Source organism: Ranitomeya variabilis, chromosome 4 (genome assembly GCF_051348905.1).
Source record: "Ranitomeya variabilis isolate aRanVar5 chromosome 4, aRanVar5.hap1, whole genome shotgun sequence".
Lineage (NCBI taxonomy): Eukaryota > Metazoa > Chordata > Amphibia > Anura > Dendrobatidae > Ranitomeya > Ranitomeya variabilis.
The window spans coordinates 184,602,274-184,616,687 of record NC_135235.1 but is presented as its reverse complement, the minus strand read 5'-3'; the positions used below and the strand labels follow the sequence as shown (position 1 = coordinate 184,616,687).

The 14,414-nt window shown below is 43.3% G+C and overlaps 1 protein-coding gene across 4 annotated transcripts in view; it reads right to left on the bottom strand.

Moving 5' to 3' along the window:
- LOC143770141 (sulfotransferase 2B1-like) overlaps positions 1 to 14,414 on the bottom strand; it is a 272,873-nt gene that overhangs the window by 73,108 nt on the left and 185,351 nt on the right. For 3 of the 4 annotated variants that reach the window (XM_077259464.1, XM_077259467.1, XM_077259463.1), the window contains exon 2: positions 3,556 to 3,697. In XM_077259464.1, coding sequence (XP_077115579.1) covers positions 3,556 to 3,691 — 136 coding nt within the window. In that variant the 5' untranslated portion in view covers positions 3,692 to 3,697. Of the gene's footprint in view, positions 1 to 3,555; positions 3,698 to 3,988; positions 4,010 to 14,414 lie in introns of those variants that run through there. The other variant, XM_077259466.1, reaches the window with a different exon arrangement.

Here is a 14,414-nt window from a genome sequence, read left to right as displayed (position 1 = left end):
GCAGTGTTTCCATCATTTTAAGATGTTTTTAGACCTTAAAAGGACCCCCGGGGGAGTAAAAATACTCGGGTCTCCCATATTCCAATCTGCTCGACCCGAGCAACGAGCACCCGAGCATTTTAGTGCTCGCTCATCACTAATAAATTCCTATTATGAGATATTATGAGGCAGTGACTGGTTTCACAGGAAAGGGTCGCTATGTGTTCTCCCCAGGATGCTTACTGAGGAGTATTAAGGCCATGGAGGTGCATTGCAGTCACAGGCTTAGCTGTGATTGCAATTGTGAGGCAGTGACCGATGTCACAGGTAGGGGTCACTGTGTGTTCCCCCCAGGATGTGCACAGAGGCGTATGGAGGCCACGAGAGTGCATTGCAGTCACAGGTATTGCTGTGATTGCTGTCATGATTGAGTCCGGGTTTTGTATCCTGTCTCTCTTTCCTTGTCTGATCATGTCAAGGGTTAACTTTGCTCTGCCTCATTCTGGGTTCAGGTTTGCTATTTAGCTCCGCTGCATCCTGCCAGTTATAGTTTCTGCATACAGCGTGTGTAGCTGACTCTGCGTACCCTTATTCGTCCTGCTGCTTTTGCTGACTGTACCCTTGTCTGTTTATTCCCCTCTTCTCATCCCCACTCTGTTTTTGTCTTTTGTGTTTGGATTTTCTGGTACCCGACTTGGCTTGGACTCTGACCTGCTGTTTTGTTTCTTGTCTTTGGCATATCTGCTACTGAACGGTATTGACACATTTGGCTTGTTTCTTACTCTGTGCTTGATTATTCCTTTGGTAATGTGCTACAGTCTAATATAGATCTGATTTATTTACTATTCTGCTGCCACCTGGTGGTGGCCTTGCTGCTGAGCTGCAAGTCTGCTCCTGCTGTCTGCAGTACTCTTTCCACTCTATTGCCATCTACTAGAACTGCATCTACCTGCATAGCAGCAGCGTAACATTATAACTAGTGTTGAGCATTCCGATACCGCAAGTATCGGGTATCGGCCGATACTTGCGGGTATCGGAATTCCGATACCGAGATCCGATACTTTTGTGGTATCGGGTATCGGTATCGAAACAACATTAATGTGTAAAATTAAGAATTAAAATAAAAAATATTGCTATACTCACCTCTCCGACGCAGCCTGGACCTCACCGAGGGAACCGGCAGCGTTCTTTGCTTAAAATGCGCGCTTTTCCTTCCTTCCGTGACGTCACGGCTTGTGATTGGTCGTGTGCCGCCCATGTGGCCGTGACGCGACCAATCACAGCAAGCCGTGACGTAATTTTCAGGTCCTCAATGCCTAATTCTAGGCATTCAGGAATTTAAAATTACGTTCCGGCTTGTGATTGGTCGCGTCGCGGTCACATGGGCGGCGCGACCAATCACAAGCCGTGACGTCACGGGAGGCAGGAGACGCGCGCTTTTTTAAAATTACGTCACGGCTTGTGATTGGTTGCGTGCCGCCCATGTGACCGCGACGCGACCAATCACAGCAAGCCGTGACGTAATTTCAGGTCCTCAATGCAGAAATATTGAAAAAAATAACGTTGGATCCAAAATGGCTGAGTTCAAAATGACCGCCATGGTCACCACCCTTCTTGAAAAGTTTTCCTCCTCCCATATACTAATATGCCACAAACAGGAAGTTGATATCACCAACCATTCCCATTTTATTTAGGTGTATCCATATAAATGGCCCACCCTATAGTAAGGTTTCCCATTATGGAGAGTGCCAAGTTAGAGTAGGCAGATTTATAGGTAATGCAATGTTCCCTTGGGAATTTATGTAAGCAATCAGAGAAGAAGAAGACTGGAACTTAGAGCTCCTGATGTACACTCACCGGCCACTTTATTAGGTACACCATGCTAGTAACGGGTTGGACCCCCTTTTGCCTTCAGAACTGCCTCAATTCTTCGTGGCATAGATTCAACAAGGTGCTGGAAGCATTCCTCAGAGATTTTGGTCCATATTGACATGATGGCATCACACAGTTGCCGCAGATTTGTCGGCTGCACATCCCAAAGATGCTCCATACAAGGCAGGATGGATCCATGCTTTCATGTTGTTTACGCCAAATTCTGACCCTACCATCCGAATGTCACAGCAGAAATCGAGACTCATCAGACCAAGCAACGTTTTTCCAATCTTCTACTGTCCAATTTCGATGAGCTTGTACAAATTGTAGCCTCAGTTTCCTGTTCTTAGCTGAAAGGAGTGGTACCCGGTGTGGTCTTCTGCTGCTGTAGCCCATCTGCCTCAAAGTTCGACGCACTGTGCGTTCAGAGATGCTCTTAGGCCTACCTTGGTTGTAACGGGTGGCGATTTGAGTCACTGTTGCCTTTCTATCAGCTCGAACCAGTCTGCCCATTCTCCTCTGACCTCTGGCATCAACAAGGCATTTCCGCCCACAGAACTGCCGCTCACTGAATTTTTTTTCTTTTTCGGACCATTCTCTGTAAACCCTAAAGATGGTTGTGCGTGAAAATCCCAGTAGATCAGCAGTTTCTGAAATACTCAGACCAGCCCTTCTGGCACCAACAACCATGCCACGTTCAAAGGCACTCAAATCACCTTTCTTCCCCATACTGATGCTCGGTTTGAACTGCAGGAGATTGTCTTGACCATGTCTACATGCCTAAATGCACTGAGTTGCCGCCATGTGATTGGCTGATTAGAAATTAAGTGTTAACAAGAAGTTGGACAGGTGTACCTAATAAAGTGGCCAGTGAGTGTATTTCTCTCTGATGAGGTTCTTTGCATTGTCTATTATTACACACAGACAAAAACAGGTTTTAATCAGTTGTAAAACATGAATGCTCCGCATTCAAAATAATTCTATATTTTGGGCCTTACACCTTTCTTAATTGATCCCTTAGTTGTTTTTATTTGTTTTATCAATACTACTTGACTTTGTCTTTGGTCCAATAATTTTGCCAATTTGTTGTCGTTTTTTTTAAAGTAATAAAGTTAATTTTACACACATATCAGCAAAGTTTTTCTCACGTTGCTTTCTCATATTCCTAATCTCTCCTTTTGATGCCTCCAAGTTAGACACCAAGATTTATTCCACAAGCCAATGGTCTTAAACATACTTGAACTGGCCAGTAGGGGAAAAGGATAATTCTCTGGTAAACCCCTGTGAAGTTGTGCTCATGAGCACTTGATTCACTATATACAGAAAAAAAGACATCATCTAATCATTCAGTAAACAGGCTAGCCAAATTAATATTATATAGAAGCAAAAGCAAATTTGCGTACTAGGGTCAGGTCATTTTTGCACGTAGCTGAACAGTAAAGCCAAATAGTCATTGTTATTGGTGGGCCTTTGTTAACCCAGTCTGACACTAGTTTTAAATATGTGTGGAACTGTTGTCAAAGTCAGAAACACACATTAGCTTGTAAATAAAATAAAATTCTTTACTTTGTATATAAAATATTGTAAAAGAAAAAAGAAAACATAAAGAGAAAGTGTGAAAAAAACCCACTATCAATGCTGAAGAACCATGTTATCTAAAATAAAATAATTTGTATATAAACTTTGAATTTAATAATCATTTACCTGATTTTGGATATGTTATATTATAGATGTCATCATCTCTAACTTGAAATTCATTTTCCACAAACTCCAGATCTTCTGTAGTGGTTGATACTTTCGGGAAAAGGACTCCCTTGTATTCAATGTAAGAATCCGACATGTCTTACTTTAAAAGAGATAAATAATGAGGTCATAATAAGGTAATATGCATACTTCAAGATATTGAAAATAGATACACAGATCATAGAGTAAGTTCCTTTATCTCTTTAGACTTTAGAATAGAAACTGTCACTTACCATACCCCAACATAGGTGTTAACGTCAGTTACTGAGTGTAACATGCAAATATGATCAACATTTATTGGATGCACAATTCGCTGAGCATGAGAGGCTGGATTACTAAAGAGGCATCTTGTCAGGCACCATGAAGATATCAGTGGCTGGTATTTATGTCTCACCTGAACCTGAAGCAGTTATGGGTGTTTTTTACTACCATAAACATAAAGTAGCAAAACCTACAAGAAACAAAATGAGCAAAAAAGCCTGCTGTAATTAAATAAGTAAAAAGCCAGTGGATTTAAATAACTCAGTGTTCTTAGTAATACTGTTTTTGATCAAAAATAGTATAAAAGCAATCTCACCATCGTCAAGGTGCCCCTGATCTGGACAGGACCTACACTATCTAATATTAAAAATCTTGCCATGTGTCAGAGTTGACCTCAGTGTGTGAATAAGGGCAGACAAAAGGACCGAGTCCCAATCTACGGACACCAGTCTAGGGAAGCTTTTAAATGTAATTATGTGCACTTTGATGACACATGGACAGATCAGTGCAACCAGGAGACAATGATGGGAATATTTTTCAGCAGCCGGTGCCTGGGAGAAGAAAGACAGTTCGCTCTGATCCCTGGCGTTGGCAGCTGCAGAAGACAGCCCTTATCAGTGTGTCTTATCCATGACAAAATTTCATTGTGATGATCTCCTTGAGGTCACCACAGTTGATTGGGCTGCTCACAGTGAAGTGTGGGAACTCTATGACATCACCACTCATCACAGAAGCTACTCATGCAGCACTTTATTGTATCCTGCTCTTCAGCCTGGACGGTCACATGTTGGCATCGTCTAGGTTGCAAAGCACTTATCGCTGAGATCGATTTACGGCGTGGGACAGTATGTCGGACAGGTGAGGAATATGGTGGTTTATTATTTTTCTCTTTTTTTACAGGGGACAAGGGCTTCAATGGCATGAGCGTAGGGTGAGTACAAATGTTTTTTTATTTTTAAATACATGTGTTAAACAGGGTGTTTTTTATTCTTTCAAATAAAGGACTTTATTCTTGCTGTGTCTTTATTTACAGTATGAATATGGGGTTAGTAATGAAGAGGCATCTGATACACAACTCTCCATTACTAACTGCTGGGCTTGGTATCACCTGACAGTACAAAGGTGACATCAACCCCCTAACCCTATTAACCCTATTACCACACTTGCCACCGCCACAGGGCAAGAGTAAAGGGTGATGCTAAGCACCAGATTTTGCGCATCTTATAGATGCACCATTTCTGGGGTGACTGAGGGCTGATGATTGTAGCCTGGTGCTGTCTGTTTAGCCTTTGCTAGTTTGAATTTATAGAGGCACCCTATGTCATTTTTTTTCTGGGGTCGCTGTAAATTCACTAGGAAATGCTAAGCAAACAGCTTTGAGCTTTTATTAATAGCCTGAAAACCTTATGAAATATTGTCTGTTTCCCCAGGTTATTAACATCAGCCTCCAGCCATGGGCTTTCCCTCTGCTGGTTATGAAAATTGTGTGGGGGCCCACACTGTTTTTTAATTTAACTATTTATTTTACACAGGAGATACACAGCAATGGCTGAATAGAACTTTTATCATTGTCTCATGGTCGCATTGATCTCAGTGCGAGCAGGAGACAATGATGAGAGCTGCCTACAGCAACTGCCAGTGCCTTGGATCAGCGCAAACCGTACCGATTCTCCAAGGTGCCGGTACCTGTCACACTGATGTGACACACTGACATACGGACAGCAAACATGGACAGATGGATGGCACATGGTTAGCACACGATGTCACATACGTGCGCATGAAGACAGACCATAAATCTCAACATCCTTGGTTTTCCTGTGCAGGAATCACCAGGACATGTGAAGGAGGCCTTACAAGCAGTATTGCGGGAATCTGAGGAAGTACTGGGGCTATGAATGAGTCTAAGTAGCATGATTGCAGCAGGGTACTAAATCTATCCAATCTCACTGAGCCACACATTTCAACATTTGCTATTCAACTATTTGCAGTAACAACTACTTTTACTTAGCAGTAGGTTAATGGTATCACCAAGATTTAAAATCCCCACATTGGCCAGAAGCAGATGGAAAGAGCGATCATTCCTAATTGCTGCAAACTTTCTTGTCTTTTCTTGATACACTGCAAGCTACAGTAGTGCCATGCTGCTGATTTCCACATTGTAGATCCACCTCTTACATTATCCAAGAACAAGGTCAAATAGTTATATGGTCTAAGTCAAGGTAGGCAATTAATTTTCCAGAGGGGCCATATTAGAGACCATGACTGTTGTGAAGGGCCAAACTAATAGGCCATATTAATTATACAGAACTGCAATTAAATCTGCTCAATAGTAGTATGAATATATCAATTCAAATTATTTTATATTAATTGAATCACATAATATTGAGCAGAATTAAGTATGCTGACACCTCCCTATATATAGTATGAACTTGTACACAGTCCCCCTATCTAGTGTATGAGCCCATACACATCCTTTATATAAAGTATGAGACCCCACACAGCCCCCTACCTGCAATGGTTTGCAAAAGTATTCACCCACTTGGATTCTAACCTATTTTGTTACATTAAAACATTAAATATTTTCGTGATTCGTTTTGTGTGTGATGCATAAATAGTGTAAGTTGGTGAAGTGAGAAAAATATAGGCATGAATTCAATTTATAGTAGGAAATAACTAAAAAAATTGGCATGTGCATATGTATTCACCCCTTTTGCTTTAAATCCCCTAAAACATTTTGCTGCAAGTAATTACCTTCATAGGTCACATGCTCGGTGAAAGGAGATCCACCTGTGTGCAATCTAAGTGTCACATGGTCTGTCAGCATATCCACACTTTTTCTGAAAAACCAGAGGCTGCAACACCATAAGGCCTCATCACGATGCTTGCGGTGTTCTCATTGAGTTCACTGCAATTCATCGGGCTACTCACAATGAAGTGTGGGAATGCAGCTTCAATAACCGGCGGTAACCTCTATGATGTCACCACTCGTTACTGAATCTGCGCTAGCAGCACCTCATTGTATCCTGATTTTCAGCCTGGGTAGTCGCATCAAGGCACCGTCAGGTTAAAAGACAGTGGTCGCTGAGATGGATTACGGCATGGGACAGTAAGTTGGACAGGCGAGGGATATGGTTCTTTATTATTTTTTATTTTTTTTTACAGGGGACAAAGGCTTTAATGGATTGGGCTTAAGGTTAGTATAACTGTGTTTTTTTTTTTTAAATAAATGTGTAAAACAGGGTGTTTTGTATTTTAAATAAAGTACTTTATTCTTGCTGTGTGTTTATTTACAAACTTACTATGAGGTTAGTAATGGGGGAATCTTATATTTGCCTCTCCATTACTAACCCCTGGTTGACATCAACCCCAAACTCTATTACCCCACTTGCCACCTCCACAGGGCAAGTGGGAAGAGCAAGGCTAAGCACCAGATTTGGCACATCTTATGGGCCATTTCTGAGGCGGCTGAAAGCTGTTGTTAGTAGCTTTGGGGGGGTGTCAGGACTCTGAACATTTTTTACCTTTTGTGCATTACTGTCCTTTTCCAACATGGCGTCTTTGGTCTCATGTGCACTTGTCTTCCTGCTATAAAACTCCACCCCAGCCTTCAGTCTGTGCTAGATTATTCTGCTTTGCATCCAGCTCCTGATTACTCCCTGGCCTTGCACCTGCACCTGCTCCTGTGAACCTGTGTTGGAGAACCTGCCACTCTGCTCTGAGTTCCTGCTGCATACACCAGTGTTCAGTAATCCTCCTTCATCTGCTGCTCATGTTACTTCCATCTGCATTTGCTGGACATGTAAGCTGTTTCTGCTCTGCAAAACCTGAGACTATTAACCAGGCCTCCCTGGTTGAGCTAAGATATGATTAGAACTGCCTAATAGCATATCTATCTGCGTCTGGACTAAGTCAAGGATCTATTTGTGTCAAGTTTCCTTAAGAATAATTGTGCTTCATAGACTTTCTGTTTCTTTGCATCTACCTCTGAAGTTTCCTATTGACTGCTAAGCTACGTTTTCTATTTGCACCAAGTGTTGTGGACTTGAGTTTCTCTCTGCACCTGCTTGAATCACCGTGTGATAATATAGACTTTACCACTTATAAAACTGTGTCCTGCTGTCTTGTTCCACGCAAAGAGTCTCCTGAATTATCCCCTATAATTATTACAGGATAATCTAGCCATAAAAAAAGGAGACTGCTGGAACAATGACTGCAGAGAGCAGATTAGAGCAGGTGTTTTCCATAATTAGATCACTGCAGAAAGATGTGGAAGATCTGCAAAAGAAGTTTGGAAGCTTTGAACACAATCAACAAGTGTTTGGACAAACTTTGCAGGACTTAAGCAATCGCATGGCAGCCCAAAAAAACAAACTTGCTGGCATAGAGTCGCAGTATGGATGGGCTTTTCAGGACATAAGCACGCAAATAGCTGCACAAGTGACTTTACCCTCTGGGCAACCGCCACCAGCTAGCCCACTTAAGTTGCCCCCATTCAGATTTAATGGTGATCGCGACAAATTTTGTGGCTTTGTGAATCAATGTATGCTATATTTTGATGTGCATGCTGACCGTTTTCCTACTTACAGATCCAAAGTATTGTGTGTAATAATGCTACTGACCTCACAAGCGCTCGCCTGGGCGAATCCGATGATTGAGTCTCGTGACCCATGGTTAAATGACTTGGATGATTTCTTGGCCGCTATGGCATTAATGTTTGATGACCCTAATCGCCGTGCAACCGCTGAATCTGCTTTGTGGTCTTTACGCCAGGCTAAACGTTCTGTTATTGAGTATGCCACTGAATTCAGGAGATTGGCGGTAGATACCAATTGGGACAGTTATGCACAATTGCCTATTTTTAAAAGGGGTCTGTCTAGTATTATAAAAGATGAACTAGCTCGCTCAGAGTCACCACAAGAACTAGAATATGCAAATTGCCTCTTCTGACAAAAAGAGGACTTAACTCTATAGCGCCACCTGTTGGAAGTAGCGATCCTACAAGTCACAATCAACCAGTAGGATCGCTACTTCCAACAGGTGGCGCTATAGAGTTAAGTCCTCTTTTTCTCAGAAGAGGCAATTTGCATATTATATTTCCCAGAGGAGCATCGCACGGCGAATAAGCCTCCTTACCTTGACAAGCCAGAGATGGTATGTCACTCTCCATAAGGAGAAACGATACCCTTTAGACCCCACAAGAACTAGAGACATTTATACAGCATTGTGTGCGCATAGACATTCGCCTTACTGAGCGTAGGCAGGAGAAATTTGCTGCATATAACCGTATTTCTAACTTTTCCCTTCCTTCCAAAGAGCCTGCAGGTAAAACATCTCAGGAAGTGGAGGAGGTGCCCATGCAAATTGATTCCGTTCAGAGATGCGAGATCAATGAGCGCCGGGAGCATCGCCTTCGTGAAAGTCTATGTTTCTACTGCGGCCAGTCTGACCATTTCTTGATCAATTGTCCTAAGTGTCCTAGATGGCCTAACAAGGTGCTAGCAGCAATAGGGGAGTATGACAACTGTGATGATGAATCTGACATCTCTGAATGTAGCCTGACTTTAAACTCTGTATTCCATTCACTTTCTATGACTTCACCCCCCAAGGAGCTGAAGGAAAAGAACTCTCACTGTTCTCTCCCTATTAAGATCCTGTGTTCAGGACAGTGGATTTCCAGTTCAGCTATGATTGACTCTGGTGCAGGTGGCAATTTCATGGATATCGCATTTGCCAAGGAACATGGTATTAAAATTCAGCAAAAAGCCTCTCCAATTACCATGGAAACAGTGGATGGGTTACCTTTAATCTCTGGGCCTGTGGATCAGGAGACCGTACCCCTTGAAATTTTGTTGGAGCCTAATCATCAGGAGCAACTTTCTTTCTTGCTAATTTCTTCTCATTTTCCTGTGATTTTAGGCATTCCTTGGTTGCATTCTCAGAACCCAATTGTCAACTAGGAGACAAAGGAGATTATCTTTCCAACAAGGAGCAACTCAGCGTTAACAGAAGCTGTCCCTGAGTCCACGGCTACAGAACCACATGTACAGGTATCTTCTTTACCTCCAGCATATAAAGAGTTCTCTGACCCCTGTGACAAGAAGAATGCAGATCAACTTCCTCCACACAGGCATTATGACTGTTCCATTGAGTTGCTTCCTGGGGCAGATATTCCTTTTGGTCACGTATACCCTTTGGCAGGACCTGAGCTTCAAGCCTTAAAGGAGTATATTGATGAAAATCTGGCCAAAAGCTTCATACGTCCTTCTTCCTCACCAGCAGGGGCACCCATCTTTTTTGTAAAGAAGAAGGATGGGACCCTGAGACCCTGTGTTGACTATCGGGAACTCAATAAGGTAACCGTACGAAACCGTTACCCTTTGCCTCTGATTCCCGAATTACTGGAAAGAGTCCGCCATGCTAAGGTGTTCCCTAAGCTGGATCTTCGTGGGGCTTATAATTTGGTGCGTATTCGTCCCGGGGATGAGTGGAAGACAGAATTCAGATGCCAGTATGGACACTTTGAATCTCTTGTGATGCCCTTCAGGCTTTGTAACGCCCCTGCAGCATTTCAACACCTTGTTAATGACATCTTCAGAGATTTGTTGGACCAGTTTGTGGTGATCTATTTGGACGATATACTAATCTTTTCTGACTCTCTACATGAACATGAAGAACATGTCAAAACTGTTTTAAGACGTCTGAAAGAGAACCAACTGTATATCAAGCTGGAGAAATGCGAGTTCCATCGTTCTGAGATACAGTTCTTGGGTTATATCATCTCTCCCCAGGGGCTGAACATGGAATGTGGTAAGATTCAGGCTATCCTTGACTGGCCGGCACCCAAGAACGTTAAGGAGGTTCAACGTTTTATTGGTTTTGCAAATTTCTACAGACGCTTCATTCAAAATTTTTCTGATATTGTCGGTCCCATTACTTCCTTGACAAAGAAGGAAAAGCCCTTTAAGTGGTCATCACAGGCTTAAGAAGCTTTTGATCGGCTGAAGATCTGTTTCACATCAGCACCGCTGTTGATACACCCAGATCCAACACATCCTTTCATTGTGGAGGTGGACGCTTCTGATAATGCTTTGGGGGCTATTCTCTCCCAAAGAACTGGAGAGAAGGGTCTGCTACATCCTTGTGCTTTCTTTTCCCATAGACTAACCTCAGCAGAGAAGAATTACGACGAGGGAGACAAGGAGTTGCTGGCTATTATTGCGGCTTTCAAAGAATGGAGGCATCATCTGCAAGGAGCTGCACAACAGATCATCGTGCTAACTGACCATCACAATCTAGAGTTCCTTAGATCCGCTAGATGTCTTTCTCCTCATCAGGCTCATTGGAACTTATTCTTAAATCAATTTAACTTTGTTATCTCGTACTATCCAGGTTCTCGTAATGGCAAGGCTGATGCTTTATTCCTAATCCATGCTGCGGATTCCGTACCTGGAGCCCTGTCTAAGACCATTCTATCTGATGCCAATTTCATCGGAGTTATCCACGATCAGGACTTGTGGAAGGAGTGCAGGGAGGCCTATGAAGGTGATGTATTTCTGGCCAACCCACCTGTGGATATTAATTTTGTCTTTAAGGGTGGCATGTGGTTCAGAGATCGACGTATCTACGTCCCTGAGGTCATCCGTCTGCACATCCTCAAGTTGGTACATGACTCCAAGTTGGCTGGTCACAGGGGGGTACAGAAGACACAAGAGTTCCTGAGCCAATTCTTCTGGTGGCCAACTTGCATGAAGGATACCAAGGACTATGTTCTCTCTTGCGAGGTATGTGTCCGTTACAAGACTCCTCATGTGGCACCTACCGGTCTTCTACAACCATTACCTGTTCTGTCCCGCCCTTGGGGGTCTATATCAATGGACTATATTGTGGAGCTGCCTACATCGGGGGGCATGAATACAATCATGGTGGTAGTTGATCGCCTGACTAAAGCTGCTCATTTTGTTCCGAGTAACCGGCCTCCCCTCTGCTAAAGATACAGTGAACTTGGTTATACAGAATGTCTTTCGGTTGCATGGGGTGCCGGATGAGATCATCTCTGACCGTGGAGTACAGTTCACTTCAAGATTCTGAAGGGGTTTTGCTCTGCACTCAATATTAATGTCTGTCTCTCTTCTGCTTACCATCCCCAGACAAATTGTCAGACTGAGCGTACCAACCAGACGCTGGAACAATATCTAAGATGCTATGTCAGCCATCTCCAGGATGATTGGTTGGAGTTGTTGCCGTTAGCCGAATTTTTATATAATAATTCTCAGAGCGCCTCCACTAAATTTACACCTTTCTTTGCCAATCTGAGTTATCATCCGTGTATTTTACCTAGGTCTCCAATTCATTCTCCGGTTCCAGCAGTGGAGGAAAGGCTGACTGCGATGAGACAAAATCTGGAGGTTCTGAAGGAATCCCTGACCACGGCTCAAGAACGTTACAAGAGATCGGCTGATAGATTCCGTAAAACTGCACCCATGTTCAAGGTAGGAGATTCCGTGTGGTTAGCAACTAAGAATCTGAAGTTAAATATTCCTTCACAAAAACTTGGACAGAAATTCATTGGCCCTTTCAAGATCAACGGTATTGTGAGCTCTGTGGCCTGCTGAAGCTACCTAGGACAATCAAGTTACACCCAGTTTTTCATGTATCTTTACTAAAGCCTGTATCTCCTAATACCTTCCAGGGACGTGTTGTGCCACCTCCGCAGCCTGTGGTGATTGATGGGCAAGAACAATTCGTGGTGGAGGAAATTATTGATTCCAGGATTCGCAGGAATCAGCTCCAATATCTGATAAGATGGCAGGGATATCCCCCTGAGGAAGACTCTTGGGAACCTGTGGAAAACATCAATGCCCAACAGAAGATTTCTCGTTTTCATCAGAGATTCCCTGAGAAACCAGGTCCAGGATCATCCTGAGGCCGCTTCTAAGGAGGGAGTAATGTCAGGACTCTGAACAATTTTTACCTTTTGTGCATTACTGCCCTTTTCCAACATGGCGTCTTTGGTCTCATGTGCACTTGTCTTCCTGCTATAAAACTCCACCCCAGCCTTCAGTCTGTGCTAGATTATTCTGCTTTGCATCCAGCTCCTGATTACTCCCTGGCCTTGCACCTGCACCTGTGTTATGATCCTTAGTGGCTTAGGATCACAAATCTGACCAGCTAAGTATGGGAACATAGGACGAGCTCTGGGGATGTGGTAACTAGACTGACCACAAACCTGATCCTAACCGCACACACTATAGGCAGCCGTGGAACGTTCCTGAAATCCTAGACGTCTCTTCACAGCCTGAGAAACTGGCTACCCCTAGAGAGAAATAAAAGCCTCACTTGCCTCAGAGAAATAACCCCAAAGTTTAGAACAGCCCCCCACAAATAATAACGGTGAGTAAAGGAGAAAGCACAAACGTAGAAATGAAAACAGGTTTAGCAAAGGAGGCCCGCTAATCACTAAACAGAAAGAGAACAGCAAAGAATCTATGCGGTCAGTAAAAAACCCTATCCAAAAATATCCACGCAGAGAATGCAAGAACCCCCACACCAACTAACGATGTGAGGGGAGAAACTCTGCACCCCAGAGCTACCAGCAAGCGAGAAGATCACATATTAGCAAGCTGGACAGAACTCATCATATACTAAGAAACACAGATGAGCAAAAATGAACAAGCAAAACAACTTAGCTTCTCTTGGAGAGACTGATAACGAACGAAGTCAGGAGAGATCAGAACAGCACTGAATACAACGACAGCAGGCAACAAATGAAGGTCCAGGTGAGTTAAATAGGAAACCTGACTAGCAGGTGACGAGGCAGCTGATCCCAGCCACAGACCCGCAGAATGACAAAAGAGCCACCAGAGGGAGCCCAAAGATAAAACTCACACAGTACCACTCACAACCACAGGAGGGAGCCCAAGAACAGAGTTCACAACACACCTGCCCCTGTGAACCTGTGTTGGAGATCCTACCACTCTGCTCTGAGTTCCTGCTGCATGCACCAGTGTTCAGTAATCCTCCTTTATCTGCTGCTCGTGTTACTTCCATCTGCATTTGCTGGACATGTAAGCTGTTTCTGCTCTGCAAAACCTGAGACTATTAACCAGGCCTCCCTGGTTGAGCTAAGATATGATTTGAACTGCCTAATAGCATATCTATCTGTGTCTGGACTAAGTCAAGGATCTATTTGTGTCAAGTTTCCTCAAGAATAACTGTGCTTCATAGACTTTCTGTTTGTTTGCATCTACCTCTGAAGTTTCCTATTGACTGCTCAGCTGTGTTTATTATTTGCACCAAGTGTTGTGGACTTGAGTTTCTCTCTGCACCTGCTTGAATCACCGTGTGATAATATAAACTTTACCACTTATAAAACTGTGTCCTGCTGTCTTGTTCCACGCAAAGAGTCTCCTGAATTATCCCCTATAATTATTACAGGGGGGGGGGCAATATCTCTGGCTACTAATATCAAGCCACAGCTGTCTGTTTAGCCTTTGCTGGTTTTAATTCATAGGGGGACTCTCCTACGTCATTTTTGTCTGGGGTCCTCTCATAAATTCACC